Here is a 15,573-nt window from a genome sequence, read left to right as displayed (position 1 = left end):
ACCGAAAAAAATAAAGGTGCTTCCTGCCTTCACACTCCTCTTAATTGTGTCTGGCTTTGTTTGTTTTATTTACTAGCATAATAGTATTTCATTTATATAATCCTTCCCAGTGAAAGATCTGTTGCTGAGTAATTAAGAGTTTTGCTGGAGGGTACAATCGAATCTGCATGTGCAATTGACTTAAGTAAATAAACTCAAATGAAAGAAGCAACTACTTTGACTAAATTGTCAAACAGCTGCACGGTGACAATTCAATTTACCATAAAAGTTTCTCTGTTTTGAACAAACAAAACAGAATGTCACACAACTGTTCATTTTTCTTTCTCTATATGTGGGTGGGGTGGGAAATATTTTCCTTTAATCTGCTGACAAAGATTCACTCTGTATATTTGGAAACAAAAACCCAAAAAAAACCACACACCAATTCTTTTTACTGGGATAACAGTTTTTATCTGAAAGTTTAGATTAAGGTGTAAGAAGTATGCACTTAGATAAAAGTTGCAGTTGTTCTTGAACGTGTTTTTCCTTCTCAAATAAAGGAAAAGGACCGTTAAAGATGGTGTCAAACTTTAAATGTGTAGCTTTGATTTCACTAGCAACTTCTGAAAGGAGCACAAGATATAATTACTCAATTAAGTATTTAAGTACAGTCTCAAGTCCCCTCCCAAACCAAAACATTTCCCTCATTTTTCTTACACCTCACAAAAAAAATACAGAGAATTCTACAACTTGAGTATCCAAGTGCCTCCAAATATTTTAACACTTGACCTTTCCCCCTAGATTTTACAGCAAGTCAACAAATATACCTAGTAAAAGGAACACATTCTCCTTAGCATTCACCTTCAGTGCTCAGGTTGAGAGGCAACAAAAAAGGGAAGCCAAGAAATTAGAAACTCATTCAATCCACCATCAAGCTTCATTCAAGCTTGCTTGAACAGTTTGGTGGGATGATAGCTCTTCACCCAGCTCCTGTGCAGGATAATAGTGCCTACATACCAGAGTCAGTGGAAGTGAACTGTGGTCCTGGACTTGCAATTGCCTCACGTCAGCATTTTGGCCTGATCAGAAAACATCCAGGAATCACCACATCTGCTGCTCCATTTGCTCTGGGCTGTGACTTAGAATCAGCTTGTAGGACAAATATTTTACAGACTGCATCTAGGAGGTATGAAAATGTAAGGGAGAACAAACAAAGATCTGTACATAACTTGTTAAAAATGTCTACTGCATTTGACAAAAGGCTAGAAAAGAGAACTAAAATAACCAAAATGTCCTCATTACAGTAACTAGATGAGCATCATGCAGTCAGTAACAGCACCTTCACTGGCAAGGTGCACTTCCTTCCTAAGTGGATTTGATTTCCCTTTTTTCTCTGGAGAAATAAGGAGTGACAGCTCACATGCGAGATTCAGTATGCAAGCCAGATATGGTTGTGGTCCTTTCACACAGAATAATCAGTCACTGCCCCAAAGCCCTCTTTGTCTGCCATTCAGACACAGATCATTTGGTTTAAGGTATTCATTATTCAGTCTCTCCCTCCAACAAACGCCCCCTCTCTCCCAGACATGCAGCCCAAACTGTGGCTTGTGAATCCCCATCCACAGCAAGGTAATTAATGAAGCCTATCGTATTCTCATCAGTAGAGATATCCTCAACTCATTCATGGAACTTCCCATGGAGATAGATCAGATTGCTGCACATAAAAAACCAAGTATTTAACATCAGTTTCTGTAGAAATCGTCGGTCACAATAAGCATAACCACTTTAGAAGCACCGACGCAAATAACCCTTTGAATTAGTACACTTTTAAAAATAAATTCCTTTCTTAAACCATTGCATCTTTAAGGATTTTGTGCACCTACACTACGAAAGTCAAAACTGACTTCTTTCATGCTTTTTACCTGGTGACAATGAACTGTTTGCACTGTACCAGACAACACTGTGAATTTTCCAGAATATGCACTATCAAGACTCTTAAAAGCAACAAAGACACTGCCAAGTCTTTAGTCATTTGTTTATCAATAATACTAAAAGACACATGGATATATTTCAGTCTAAGTGTCAAAATTAAAACAAAAAAAAAAATATATCCCAAGAGAGAATAACAGGCACACAGGTTCATCTAAATACTATGCTCATCCTTAACCCTCTGGCCATCCTGTGCTGGGAAGCTGCCCTCATTCTTTTCTCCAGGCCCTTGTTGCTAGGGTTGCAGCTGCACAGCTCATTGCTGTTGAAGCACATGTCTCTGGAGGGGGACACAAAGGGTTTCATTATCTGCTCCTCCCAGTGCCAGATAAGAGCATCCCCCCCGTCCCCCCACCAGAAGCAGGCAGGCAAGCCTTTGCCAGACGTGACCACTGACATGAAGAGCTGCAGAAAGCACAGTGCCCTGGCTGAGCTCCCTGTCACCACCAGCTTGCTCCCTTCCAGGGACACACTGCATAAGCTGCTCATTTATGATCCAGTCTTGACTCATGACTTGATGGGGAGCCCACATTGCAGTTCAACTTAAGAATTACTGAGACGAGACCTGTATTTTTAAAACTAGTGAGAAGAGTCTCCTAATATACCCAGTCTTCCAAAAGAGCTCTGCTCAAGAGATGTGGCCTTCTCTGGGGCATGGAGATTGAAGACAGAAAACAGAAAAGGATTCAATGACCAAATCAGCATACTGTGCTGTGGTCTCAAGCACGTTCATTCGCACTGAACAACCTTCCCAAGGTTTAATTTAAATTTTTACCAGCATTAAGAGCTAGATTCATTCTGTACACTTGTGAAGGAGAGGGCTATAGGCAGTGTTTCCATACAGGAAATGCAGCTAAATAAATAAAATTAGAAGTATTTAAAAATTAATTATATTTTGGATGGGTTTTGGTATCTTATTAATTGTAAATGCCAGAATATTGTCAGCAATTTTTCAAAAGGAAGTTGTTTAGCATTTCTGGTGTTAGAAGAAAGAAAACAAAATTAATTGTTTTCATTTTGGATTTCCCTTTCTCAGGGCAAAAATTCACTGCTGAAAAGCAGAAAATTAGAGAAGAGAAAGACATTAACTCTTCATGAGAACCCTGAGTATCAATACACAATAATTGATTAAATATGTTTTTTGGCTATGTACAAGTAGTTTACAATGGAAACAGAATATTTATTTCATGTACATCTTACATAGAGACTTTAATGATTATCAGTTCTACATTAATAGCAGATACAGAGATTGAATAGAGTACAAAAGTATTCCCACACAGGGTGCCAGACTATCACACAGCAAAAGGTAGAAAGGAAATCACAGTTTATCTGGGCCTTTACTAAAGGCCAGACTATTTTTTCACTTAATGTCATCAAATGAGCAGTCTGAAGGTCTGTCTCTTCACAACAGTGGACAGTGGAGGAAACATCTAGGATCTGTGCCAGCTCCGAAGAAACCAAGTCTCCATAGAAGGCAATATGAATTCCCTTGTTTCCTGTCCGTAAGATTACCAGAGCATGCTGGCAAGGCTGTGCACTTACTGTACTCCTGAATAGTCAGGGAGTGATGACTTCCAGATAGTCTGAAACCAAAAGGCTGGTATCTGTCCCATGATCTGACAATTGCGACCTGGCACTGGAAGGGCCATAGGCAGAAGCATGCTGTTTTAACTCTGTGTTAACAAAGGACAGCCCAGTCTTGTTCATGGTAACTTTCTGAGAAACAGGTTAGATCTTCCCTCATGGTTTCTCCCTTGGTAGATCTACAGAGGTCTTCTAGCCTCATTGTTATTTCCAATGGGCACAAAGAAAGCAGAGCTGAGCAAACCACACTTTCGACGAAATAGAAATTCACATTTTGAAAAAAGCAGCACATTTACAATTACCTGTCTCAGCTCTGTGTAAAGCATCTAATCCTGAAGAATACAATCGGTATTATTCAAGGACCCTGAGTGAAATACTTCTAGTACAACAAAAAGTTTACTTTTTTTCTTAACCTACAATTGTGGGCTTTCTTCCATCATGAGAATATATCATAAATAGTTAAAGCAGAAACAAAATAAGATCAAGAAATGGTACAGGTACCATTGTTTACTTGTAGTACTACGTATTTCAGTATTTGATTCCACCTGCTCTTTCATCTAGCCTTATCTCATATCTCTGTCTCCCCCTCCTGTTGCATAGCTCTGTAACTGGGATGACAGAACAACTAGTAGAGAGAACTTCAATTTCCATGTTAAAGACATACATCAGCTACAGTCCATGATAAAAAAAAAAAAGCAAAAAACACTACAAACACATGTATTTCATGTTAGGCAGCCAAAAAGGCAGAAATAAGTAGAAAAATAAAGAAGGATAGGAGAGGAGCAGTAGAATAACACACAGTGATGCTGAAATAACTACAGCTCTTGAACATGCAATGTAGTGAATAATGCTGACACCTGTCAAAAGAGAGTGAGTCTTCTTTTATGTCACTAATACATCTATTATTGAACATCTGAAAATAACTAGCAGGTGTGTATATTTTTACATAGCTAGATAGATACCTCAAGCATTTCAACTGCTGTAATAAGATGTGCACAAACCTATCACTCTCCAAAAAAAAAATGCTGATTTAACTTGCTTTGTAATACACTGATATCCCAGACAGCTGCGAAATTTATACAGCACTGGTAACACCAGCAATAACAGTCAGTGCATGGTGGTCGTCAACTTTGACTAATACAGTACTGGTATTTTGATGGAAAATGCACAGTGCTTAGGATTTTTGCAAAAATTCTGAAAACAATAGTCTAAAATACAGTCTTTCACTTCTTGATGAATATCGTGTGTTACTGTAACATTGAAAATGCAGTTTATCAAAAATTAAATACTCTTTAAGTGTACCAATACTAACAGCACAACAATGAGATACTGAAAAGTCTTTTAGAAGCTCTTGTAAATAGTTACTGCTCTTAATTTGTCAAGCCATGGACTTTTGTTCCTTTTGTAGCTGCATGTTACATTAAATACACCCTCAGAACATCATTCTGTAAAACAAGCTATTATTTCTGGATATATGTGCATCTTGCTTCTAGAGGACTCTCATCTATATGAAGGACAAAAAAAAAAAAAAAAAAAAAAAAGGCAGCGAAACAAACAAAAAACCACTTCCACACTTGAGCTCAACTTGAACTACCAAATTAGCAAGAGCTGCAGTGCTACCCTATTGTAAAGCTTCCGGTGAATAAATGCTACGTGACTTCTTCAAACACATATGGAAATGAAAGTATATCAACCTCTAGAGACTGGAACAAACATGTGCTTTTGTAACAGTTTGTTATGGGACACAGAGGTTTTTCTGCTACAAAACTTCACACTGGGGAATTAGACATCTATTTACAAGGGGTCACTAGTCACAGAATACCAACATGTAGGACCAATACATAGGTTAACAGAGTATCCATGAGTCTCCAGTACTACCTTAAAGATCCCTTTTAGGCCAAATCATTCTGTAATTTGTAACACATATCAACTCCCTTCCCCACAAATGGCACAACAGTCAGTTTTTGCAAAGCTATCAACTTTTTCCTGGGCTTTAAAAACGGTCTTTCTCCTGTACCACCCACCACACAGGATTTCATAATGTAACACTATCCATCAGGCTTCAAATTCTGTGTCAAACTAACAGAACACCACAGTGGTACCAACCACTACAGCTAATCTGAGATAAAAGCAGCTGAAAGGAAGAGGCAGAGAGGCAGCAGGAAGGGTTAGTGCTATACTGGAGGTAACAGGAAAGGCTGGTGCTCTAACGGGGGGAAGAGACAAAGAGGAGAAACAAGACAGAACATAGCAGAGAGAGAAAAACTACACTTATGGAACAGGTTGATTTGTTTGGTTTTAAACAAGAATGGAAAGTAAAAGCCCAATAGATAACCTACTACATTAAAAAGCTTTGCTGAAATATATCTTAATATTCACAGGCAAAGATAGTTGCAGGAGATATAGAGGAGCTAGATGGAGAGCGAAGGAAAGAGGGTACAGAAACAAAGGAACCATTGTATTTATGAGAGAGCACTTGCTGGCAAAATCATTCATTCTATGGACTGGGTTATCTGAAGGTAAATAAAATTTTGACAGAAAGTCGTGTTTTTCTTCCATAGCAATTCTGTTAACAATGAGAAATTTCAGCAAGTCTCCATGAATTTGTTTTCATTACAACAAATAAATCAAGTAGTAACAGCTATATACAAACTACTCTGGGGATCTGCACTTTAAAATCAATGGGGACTAGAGATTCATGTCACTGTGTGGCTTTTCATTTACTTGTTAAGTCATAGTCCATTAAAAGACATTCAATACCGCAGTCTCTTGTGGCTTCTCAAGTTAGGGCCCTTATGTTAGAAGCACCTCAAAACTCAGATGGAAAGTTAGGTTGTGAGATTGTCAGAAGTGTCATGTACCCAGCAGTTTCCACTCAACGCCTGACAGATTCTTTGAGATGCAGGTGCTACTCAACTACAGATTCAGCTTGCTACTTTATAAATCAAACAATTCCTCTGGTGCTCCTGCCCCCCAGTAATTAATTACAATGCTTTTCTGAGCCTCCTATCCCTCTTCTGCCTAAGGTAATTTATGTATACATAAATACATATATACAAATATATATATGCTGTAACAAGTAACTATCACCCATGTAGTATTCTTTAAGAGAAGGTATTTCACACTTCCTCCTTACCACAGTAAAAACATCTTTCCCACAATACTAGCACTAATTTGAACAGACCATTCTTAAAAAGGAAGCTAGGGTAGCCTTACTATCCTCATTTTTTAATTCACTCATATTAACTAAAAAGCAAACAAAACCCACTGAAGCTACTGAAATTTCCCACAATTTTCCTGCCTGAGATAATTCAAAAGCAGCATTCCTCTTCTGCCTGTCAATGGGGTTTACAGAAGTTACAGCTTGAGGCCATCCACTCTTACAGGTCTTCCAAGTGTGCACCAAGGAATGAATGTGCCCAGGATGCACAAATGCAGCTCAGCCTCTGAATGTGATTCATAATTAAGGCCCAATATGACTGACAAAGTAACTGTTGAAATGAAGTTTAATAAACCAGCCCCAAATGGACGGTCAGTCATGCATAATACAGTCAGCGAGAGGCAGATCAATTATGCAACAGGAATAATGGAAATACTGGCCTACTTACCCTTCCTCTCCAATTTACTCACTAACAGGAAACATTCCTGGTAGGATTAATAACTGGGAATGAAGAAAGACTAGAAGGATTAAAGACTGATTTCAGTGCAATTGAAATTTCATTTCAATGCAGAGAAAGACTTAAGACATGTTTCTTTGGATTGGTCAAAAGAAGAAATCAGATTCTTGAAAAATCTACAGCCACTACTTCATGCTGAAGGGAGCAGGAGCAGCAAGATATTTCTTCACTCATTGTATTTTAAAAAGAAAATTACATAACTAAGTAATGTCTCATGGTAAGCCTAATACGACATGAATGAAGCATATTCCAAGAAACTGGATCAGTGTCTCCTGGACATAAGGTAGCACACAAACAGTCTAGTCAAATAATTCTGGACATGAGTAGACATGCAAATTAAGTCTCTGTGAAATGACAGAAAGGAAGCAAGAAGTCTGTAAAATCTGCACCTACAAAGCAAAATGTTACTAACATTTTCAAGACAGTATTCTGAATCTATGTGCAAATCTCTGAACAAGTGTATATGGGAACACATCAGTCCTTAAAGGGACACAGGTTAAAGTGTTTTTCCCAATAAGAACACACACAGTAAGCTACACATAATATTAATAACAAAGCTAGAATACAATCCATTCTGTGCCCCTCAGTGGGCTGTGCCAACTGTTGATCTGAAAGACAGACTGCAAGACTATTTTGTGAGGCCAAGATGAAGTTGAAAATTTATTTCTGCCATTAGCACAAATACTTGTGCTTTCCTTCTTTATACTGGATCATTCATATGGGAGAGAATAGGATCCTGGTCTTTCCTTTCAAGAAAATGGACAGCTGCATGATTAGAAGCTCCACCCAGAATTCAAGAACATTTAGACGCGTTAATGAAACTAACAGATCTCCCCTGCTTCTGCTCACTTTCAGCCAGTTCTTCGATTTCACAGGAGCTTTTCTCTGTCTCTGACCTACCTAACTTACTAGGTTTTAAGTATTTCAAGTAACTTTATGCTGCAGAATGGGAGTCTTTAATTATTTCATAGCTATAGCAATCTAATCGGACTGTGTAACACCAAGGCATCATCTGGCAGCTTTAGTGAACGGACAGCATCGCACATACAAACCTGACACACAGAAGACAAACAATAAGCACTGAACATAGCAAGGACTATTAACACTCAGCCCAGGCTCTCCCAAGAAACAGGACGTCAATGTTCAAGTACATCCAGGACATTTGTCCTTGGCATTCTCTCTGCAGAGAGCACTTTGTCCCAAACATTAAGTATTGAATGGACTTCGGGGCATTTTCCGTTGTGATGTGATCATTCAAGGTGCAAAAAGCCAGAATTATACTCTTATGCCTCTTGGGCTTTGTGCCATAACTACAAAATGGCAGATTTTTTTTTCCAGTATAAAATCAAATATTTAAAAAAAATATTGGTTGCAAAGTACGGTGTAAGAGGGCAGGACACAGGTTTTTCAGGAAGTCTTATTTCCCACTGTACATAAGATTAGCCATTTAAGAAAAAGCTTTAGCATGCAACTTCCAGAAAGGAAAAAAAAGTCTTATAGGAGAGAACTACTCCATCTGTAATATAAAGTGGATTCTATAGCAAATTAGAAGTTTAATTATAAAACTCCAAAAATGAAAGATCTCTCGTGTATATTCAGTATTTCAAATTAAAGACCCTGGACATTATGCAGGTATATTTCCCAGCATAATTCCTTTGTGTGTCTTGTGCTGTCCTTCTCTTCCTCATTACAGCACAAAGAGGCAAACCAGTTTAAGTACCTAATTTAGACATCAATCAATATTCCCTACACACTTTTCTATCCTACTTTTTGTTTACTATTCTCTGCATACAGACAGGTATAATGAAATTTGGTTTCCATGACTTATTGAAGTCATTTGAAGTACTTATTGAAGTAAATTGAAGTCATTTCCATGACTCATTAAAATTTTCTTATTGACAGACTTTGATTCCTAGCTTTCCTCGGTTTTATGGTTTCCAATGCCACAAAGCTTCAGAGAATTTGTGCTTCATGTTTCACATACTGTGAAAAGTGAGAGCAAAAGGACTGTGGACTTTCACATTAATATAACTCAGCTGGATCAGCTATATTCTACCTCGAAATGCAAATAAAATGTTTCAGGGAGATAAACTAAACCATTTCTGAACACTTATGTGAGAAGCTGGATCAGTCACATAATTCAGCTGCACCCCAGTGATTTGACCCAAGTTTAACAATGGAGGAAGTGGAAGACAATCAGATACAAATACAGATGGTATAAGAGTCAGCAGTAATGAAATGTGTTGCACAAATGGACATCTGAAATGGAATAACAGAAGGACAGTTTTCTACCTGTGTTACTTCAATTATTCTACAGGATTAATATGATGAAACAAATTTAGAAGTTAAAGGTAGCTAAGCTACACTGAAAAACAAAAGTCCTTCATGAAAAAAAAAGTTGAGATCCAACATCTTATGTGAGTTTCTTTCCTTTGCCCTTAAAGTAAAAAGCACTGAATTAAATTTCAATTACATAAATGAACTAAAATTTCTCTTTATGGCATTGCTCCAAATTAATGAATCAATTATTAAACTGAAAATTAGACTCTAAGAGAATTAATGAAAATGTGGTGGATGAAGTCTAAACATTTCCTTACACAGGAAACTAAAGTCTTGCACAGAAAAACCAGCCCATGGACCCAATTTGAAAATCATACACTAGAAAAGCAAGGAAACATAAAAGACATAATTGAGATTTTGAAGATGAGTGTTTTTTCTATGGTGGCATCAAGTTGTGCACACAACATATGAACAGTCCACCAGCATTTTAGGGTTATGACTTCTGGATGCAAAGAGTAATACAGGAATGTTGCACCAGCTTTTACTGCTAGACATGAATGGAACAAAGGCTTCCTCACCAAACTTAAGTAATTTATAGTTTTGACACTACTTTCACAAGAGAGAGGTTTTTTCCATCTTTTCCCTCACCCCAGTATTCTAGAACTCTACTGAAATAGCAATACGAGAATGGAAAAATTGAGAAAAACACATTTTTGGTTTTTTTTTTTTTCCCCAGATTTTTCTGAGCTTTCTTTTAGAAGTTGGAAAGTGTATGTTTAAGAGTATTGTGAGGCCAGATGAGGAATATACTAACTATGAAGAAGAGCCACAAGCCTAAATACTTCTACTTCACATGACTGCAAGTACATCCACAAAGCACATGATCAGAGTCATGCGACAAAATTCCTGGCACGTGAACAAACTCCACCACATAACTGCAGTGAAGCAGGGAAAAGCAGGGAAAAGAAAAGTTGCAGGGTTCTAGGCAAAGAGGCAGCAGGAAATGGCACTAGAGCACTGCCCATCACTATCTTACATACTTTCAATTTCTGAACATCAAAAACGTAAAAAAAATGAAGAAAAATTAGGCTCTAAGGCTTTTTTTTTTTTTTTTTAATCTGGAATGGGCCACATTGTAAGGTTTTTATGGAGATTTTACCATCCCCAACTTCATAGCTGCCAGCAAGGCAAGTCAGGAAAGCTGTACTTCCTGATCTATGATTGAAGCTTCCTGCAGACATTCCTGGAGCTTGTACAGAAAGGCCAGCCAACAGGTTGGGAACACCCATTGCACTTCACTTGTTTCTGGCACAAGAATGAAACACACATATTTTTGCACTGCGGAGTTCTCTTTGCTTCCTGTCTACTCCACTCCAGTGGAGATCACCACTCACTGAACCACTGCTCCAGAAGTTCTCCTTCTTCCCCACTTGCTTTCCTGCACCAATTGCCATCTATCCCTGTGCCTTCCTGCTGCTGCTTACAGTGCAGCCCTTACTTCCCTCTGGTTTTAAATATTTCTCATCTTTTCCTCTTCTTCAAATAGACATCATCATCATCATCACCATCTTTTACCTATCTTTATCACCCCTACATATGCTACCCAACTGCCTGGTTCCTTCTTCTATCCACCCCCACAGGACAGTATTTTTCTGGTTGTGAATTTTTATGGGGTTGGCAGTTTATAAAACGACTTAAAAATTACCTTAGGTTTAGTAAAGATACTATGATTGGGCTACTACTTCTTTCTCTCTCCCCTTTCCTGACCGAGTCAGAAGGATGGAGACGCCCCATCTGCAAAGCCCATTCCCGCTGTACAGTGAAACATTTTTCACATGGGGGGCACATAAAACATCTGGGAACGCCCCTGAGTCCCAGCAGCAAGCAGCAGGCCAGAGGAGGAGCTGCAGGGTCAGCAACAGAGACTGCAGCTCCTGCTCCCAGTATAGGATGCCATTTATACTTCAGTTTCTCATGCTAATAATACAATCACCTTTCTGTCACATGCTTCTCCAGGGTAAATTCATGTGCAGACTTTCTTCCTCAGACTCCCTGGCAGAAACATTTTACAAGTAATAGTGAAATCAGAGCTAAAAAGATCAGGTGATAATGGAAAGGAAGTGCACAACATGAAGGATAAGCCCAAACACGTCTGGTATCATCAGTCATACTGAAAACACTCCAGAGTGTTCAAAGGAACATGGGGGAAGGGAGACAAAGAATGAAACAGAAAATGTAACACTGACCAGTATCTTAAAATGTAAAATGTAATTTTACCAGTATTTAAACAAAATTCAACATACTTTGAGTATTTTTAGGGTAAAGCATAAATTTTTACTGGTACTTGAATTACATGCTACATGAATGGTGATTAGAAGCAGAGAGTAAGGTAAAATAGAAAGACACTTAGTTCCTGAAAAAGAAATTGACAACAAAGCCTGCAAAACACTATATGGGGAATTTTTGCAATATGTTCCACAAGTTGCATCTCTTTCTGAGGAAACAACATGTGTAAGAGATTTTTATGTACATTTCCTAAGGTACTGATATCCTACAGAACTATTTTCCACACCGTTCATTTGGATTTTTAGACAGTAAAATATGAAAACAGTAAAGAAAAATATTAAAGGAGAACTACAAGCTTCTAAAATTAAAATTACTATGTAGAATTGAGGTCATAAGAAATCAGCAATAGTTTCAGGGTTTAACTGTTTCATTGGTATTTGTGTAATCCACAGCAATTAACCCTACATAAATGTGCTATAGTCATCATCAATGCGTGAAGTCAAATAGGAATAGATCTATCTGAGAATTCTGGTGGAAGAAAATTCAGGTAATTAAAACTACTGGCCATTCCTACACATTATTTAACACTACAACAAAGCACATGTACTTGAGGAAAAAAATAGAAAGTACTGAATTAAAGTTGGATGGATCCTTAAAATCAGAGCAAACCAGGATAAACAACATTGTAATATATGGAGTTGCAAACTAAATTATTACAGAATCACAAGGTTGGAAGAGACCTTCAAGATCATCGAGTCCAACCAGTTCCCTGACACCTCAACTAAACCATGGCACCGAGTGCCATATCCAGTCTTTTTTTAAGCACATCCAGGGATGGTGACCACCACCTCCCCGGGCAGACCATTCCAGAACTTTATCACCCTTTGCATGGAAAACTTTTTCCTAATATCCAACCTATATTTCCCTTGACACAGCTTGAGACTATGACCTCTTGTTCTGTCAGCTGCTGCGTGGAGAAAGAGACCAACCCCCACCTGACTACAACCACCTTTCAAGGAAGTTGTAGAGAGTGATAAGGTCACCTCTGGGTCTCCTTTTCTCCAGGCTAAACACTCCCAGCTCCCTCAGTCATTCCTCATAGCGCTCATGTTCCAAGCCCCTCACCAACCTTGTTGCCCTCCTCTGGACGTGCTCAAGCATCTCAACATCCTTCCCAAACTGAGGGGTCCAGAACTGGACACAGCACTCAAGGTGCGGCCTCACCAGTGCCGAGTACAGGGGGAGAATGACCTCCCTGGGCCTGCTGGCCACACCATTCCTGATACAGGCCAGGATGCCCTTGGCCTTCTTGGCCACCAGGGCACACTGCTGGCTCACGTTCAGCCAGCTGTCAGCCACTACTCCCAGGTCCCTTTCTGCCTGGGCACTGTCCAGCCACACCGTCCCCAGCCTATAGCACAGCAGGGGTGATTGTGGCCAAAATGCAGGACTTGGCACTTGGATTTATTAAATGTTGACTCTGCCCACCCATCCAACTGTTCCAGGTCTCTCTGCAGAGCCCTCCTATCCTGCAACAGATTGACACAGGCTCCCAGCTTAGTGTCACCTGCAAATTTACAATGAAAGACTCAACACCCTCATCCATGTTGTCAATAAAAATATTGAACAGAACTGGCACAGACCCCTGACCCCAGGGACACCACTGGCGACTGGCCACCAGCTGGATGCAGCACCGCTCACCACCACTCTCTGGGCCCAGCCATCCAGCCAGTTCCTAACCCAGCAAAGAGTGCTCCTGTCCAAGCCGTGGGCTGCCAGCTTTTCCAGCAGTGTGCTGTGGGAGACAGTGTCAAAGGCCTTGCTGAAGTCCAGGTACACAACATCCACAGCCCTTCCTGCATCCACCAGGGAGGTCACCTGGTCATAAAAGGAGACCAGGTTGGTCAGGCAGGACCTGCCCCTCCTAAACCCATGCTCACTAGGTCTGATACCCTGGCCATCCTGTAGATGCTGCATGATACAGTTACTCAGTATAAATTGCTCCATTATTTTGCCAGGTACTGAGGTCAGGCTGACCAGCCTATAATTACCAGGATCCTCCTTCCCATCCTTTTTGTGAATGGGCGTCACATTGGCCAGCTTCCAGTCATCTGGAACTTCCCCAGTGAGCCAGGGCAGTTGGTAAATTATGGAGAGAGGTTTCACAAGATCATCTGCCAGCTCCCTCATCACCCTGGGATTGATCCTATCTGGTCCCATGGATTTATGAACATCCAAGCAGCTCAGCAGCTCTCTGACTGCCTTCTCTTGGATAATGGGGGGACCATTCTGTTCCCTGGCACCATCAACCAACCCAGGAGGACAGTTGTCTTAGGGACAATCCATCTTCCCACTAAAGACTGAGGCAAAGAAGGCATTAAGCACTTCTGCCTTCTCCTCATCTGCAGTTACTAAGTTCCCTCCCTCATCCAGTAAAGAGCAAATGTTAGTCTTACCCTTCCTTTTACCATTAATATATTTGTAAAAGCATTTTTTATTATCCTTTACATAAGTCGCCATTTTAAGTTCACCCTGAGCTTTGGCCTCCCTAATTTTTTTCCTGCATACTCTAGCAGCCCCCTTAAATATTTCCTGAGAGACCTGACCCTCCTTCCAAAGATGATACATCCTCCTTTTAGTCTTAAGTTCCTTCAAAACCTCCTTGCCCATCCAAGCTGGGTGTTTACCTTGGCGACTCACCTTTGGGCACACAGGGACAGTCTGTTCCTGTGCCCTGTGCCATTATTAAAGCCATGAAAGTTATTACACAAAGAAAACCAAAAGAATTTTGCCATCTTATATAAGAATTAAGTATCAGAGATCTATTTAGAAGCCTTAGTTGAAACAAAGGAAGTGAAATGTGAAATACATGTAATTAGCAATTCCATCAAGAATTTTCCTTGATAAGAAAATTGGGAAAAGAAATAGAAGTGTATGTGGCTGCACATACCATGAATACCGGAGTCTGTTGGCAACAAGACAACAATTTGTCAAAAATAGTGTGTTAAATTTATTACAAAGTATCTGGACCTCCTATCATATTAGACATGAACATTAATATATTTTTATTATGAACATAAAGAACAATTGAATATCATACGTCTGTTGGAATTCTTATCAGGGGCTTATCAGGGCCTGTTTAGAGCTCACAAAAGGTGCCATGAAACCACATTAAATCTTATTAAGGTTAAAATCTATATCATGCTTTGATGGTTTTAGTACCACAATGAATATTTATAGATCTGTCATACATATTTGCATCAACATTTAAAGTGAATAGTAAACTGAAAGTATTGCCTACCTGAATTTCCCAACTTCTGTTACTTTCTTTAAGCAGCAAGTTATTCAGTGAAGATATCCCCAATTCTAGAAAGCGACAAAAAACTGAAAAAAAATAATTAGATTACTATCTGTTATAGCACCTAATCCAAACTATTCACAGTGAAGAGCAATGTAACTTCATAGTTCCAGGAAAAAAACAGCTACAAGAGGGAAAGTCAGAAGTTCCTCCAAAGCTTCTCCTTTGCAAAGCACCACAGGTGTCAAAATGACTGAGCTACTTCCACTTGTGAATGATTTCAAGGATTACGGCTACCTTGTTTACAGCACTGCTGAAAGAAACTTTCACTGACTTGTGCACTCTCAGGTACTCTTAATTCTAACATCCCAGTCTGTTTACACACTATTTAAAATACATAAATAATTTTATATATATATATATATATATATATATGTTTAATGTAGTTAAATGAAGTAAATAAGGAACATGGGTACAAAA

At 39.2% G+C, this 15,573-nt stretch overlaps 1 protein-coding gene across 5 annotated transcripts in view; it reads right to left on the bottom strand.

Moving 5' to 3' along the window:
• CDC42SE2 (CDC42 small effector 2) overlaps positions 1-15,573 on the bottom strand; it is an 85,254-nt gene that overhangs the window by 54,862 nt on the left and 14,819 nt on the right. For 4 of the 5 annotated variants that reach the window (XM_054003571.1, XM_054003572.1, XM_054003573.1 and 1 more), the window contains one exon: positions 15,097-15,179. The exons of the other annotated variant lie outside the window; for it this stretch is intronic. Coding sequence is in view for 1 of the 4 variants with exons in the window: in XM_054003570.1 (XP_053859545.1) it covers positions 15,097-15,179 (83 nt within the window). In the remaining 3 variants the exon portion in view is untranslated. The remainder of the gene's footprint in view (positions 1-15,096; positions 15,180-15,573) is intronic. 5 annotated transcript variants of the gene reach the window in all.

This window comes from Vidua macroura, chromosome Z (assembly GCF_024509145.1).
Source record: "Vidua macroura isolate BioBank_ID:100142 chromosome Z, ASM2450914v1, whole genome shotgun sequence".
NCBI classification, from domain to species: Eukaryota; Metazoa; Chordata; class Aves; order Passeriformes; family Viduidae; genus Vidua; species Vidua macroura.
Note: the sequence above shows the minus strand (reverse complement) of the source record. Positions and strands in the feature narration are given on the sequence as shown.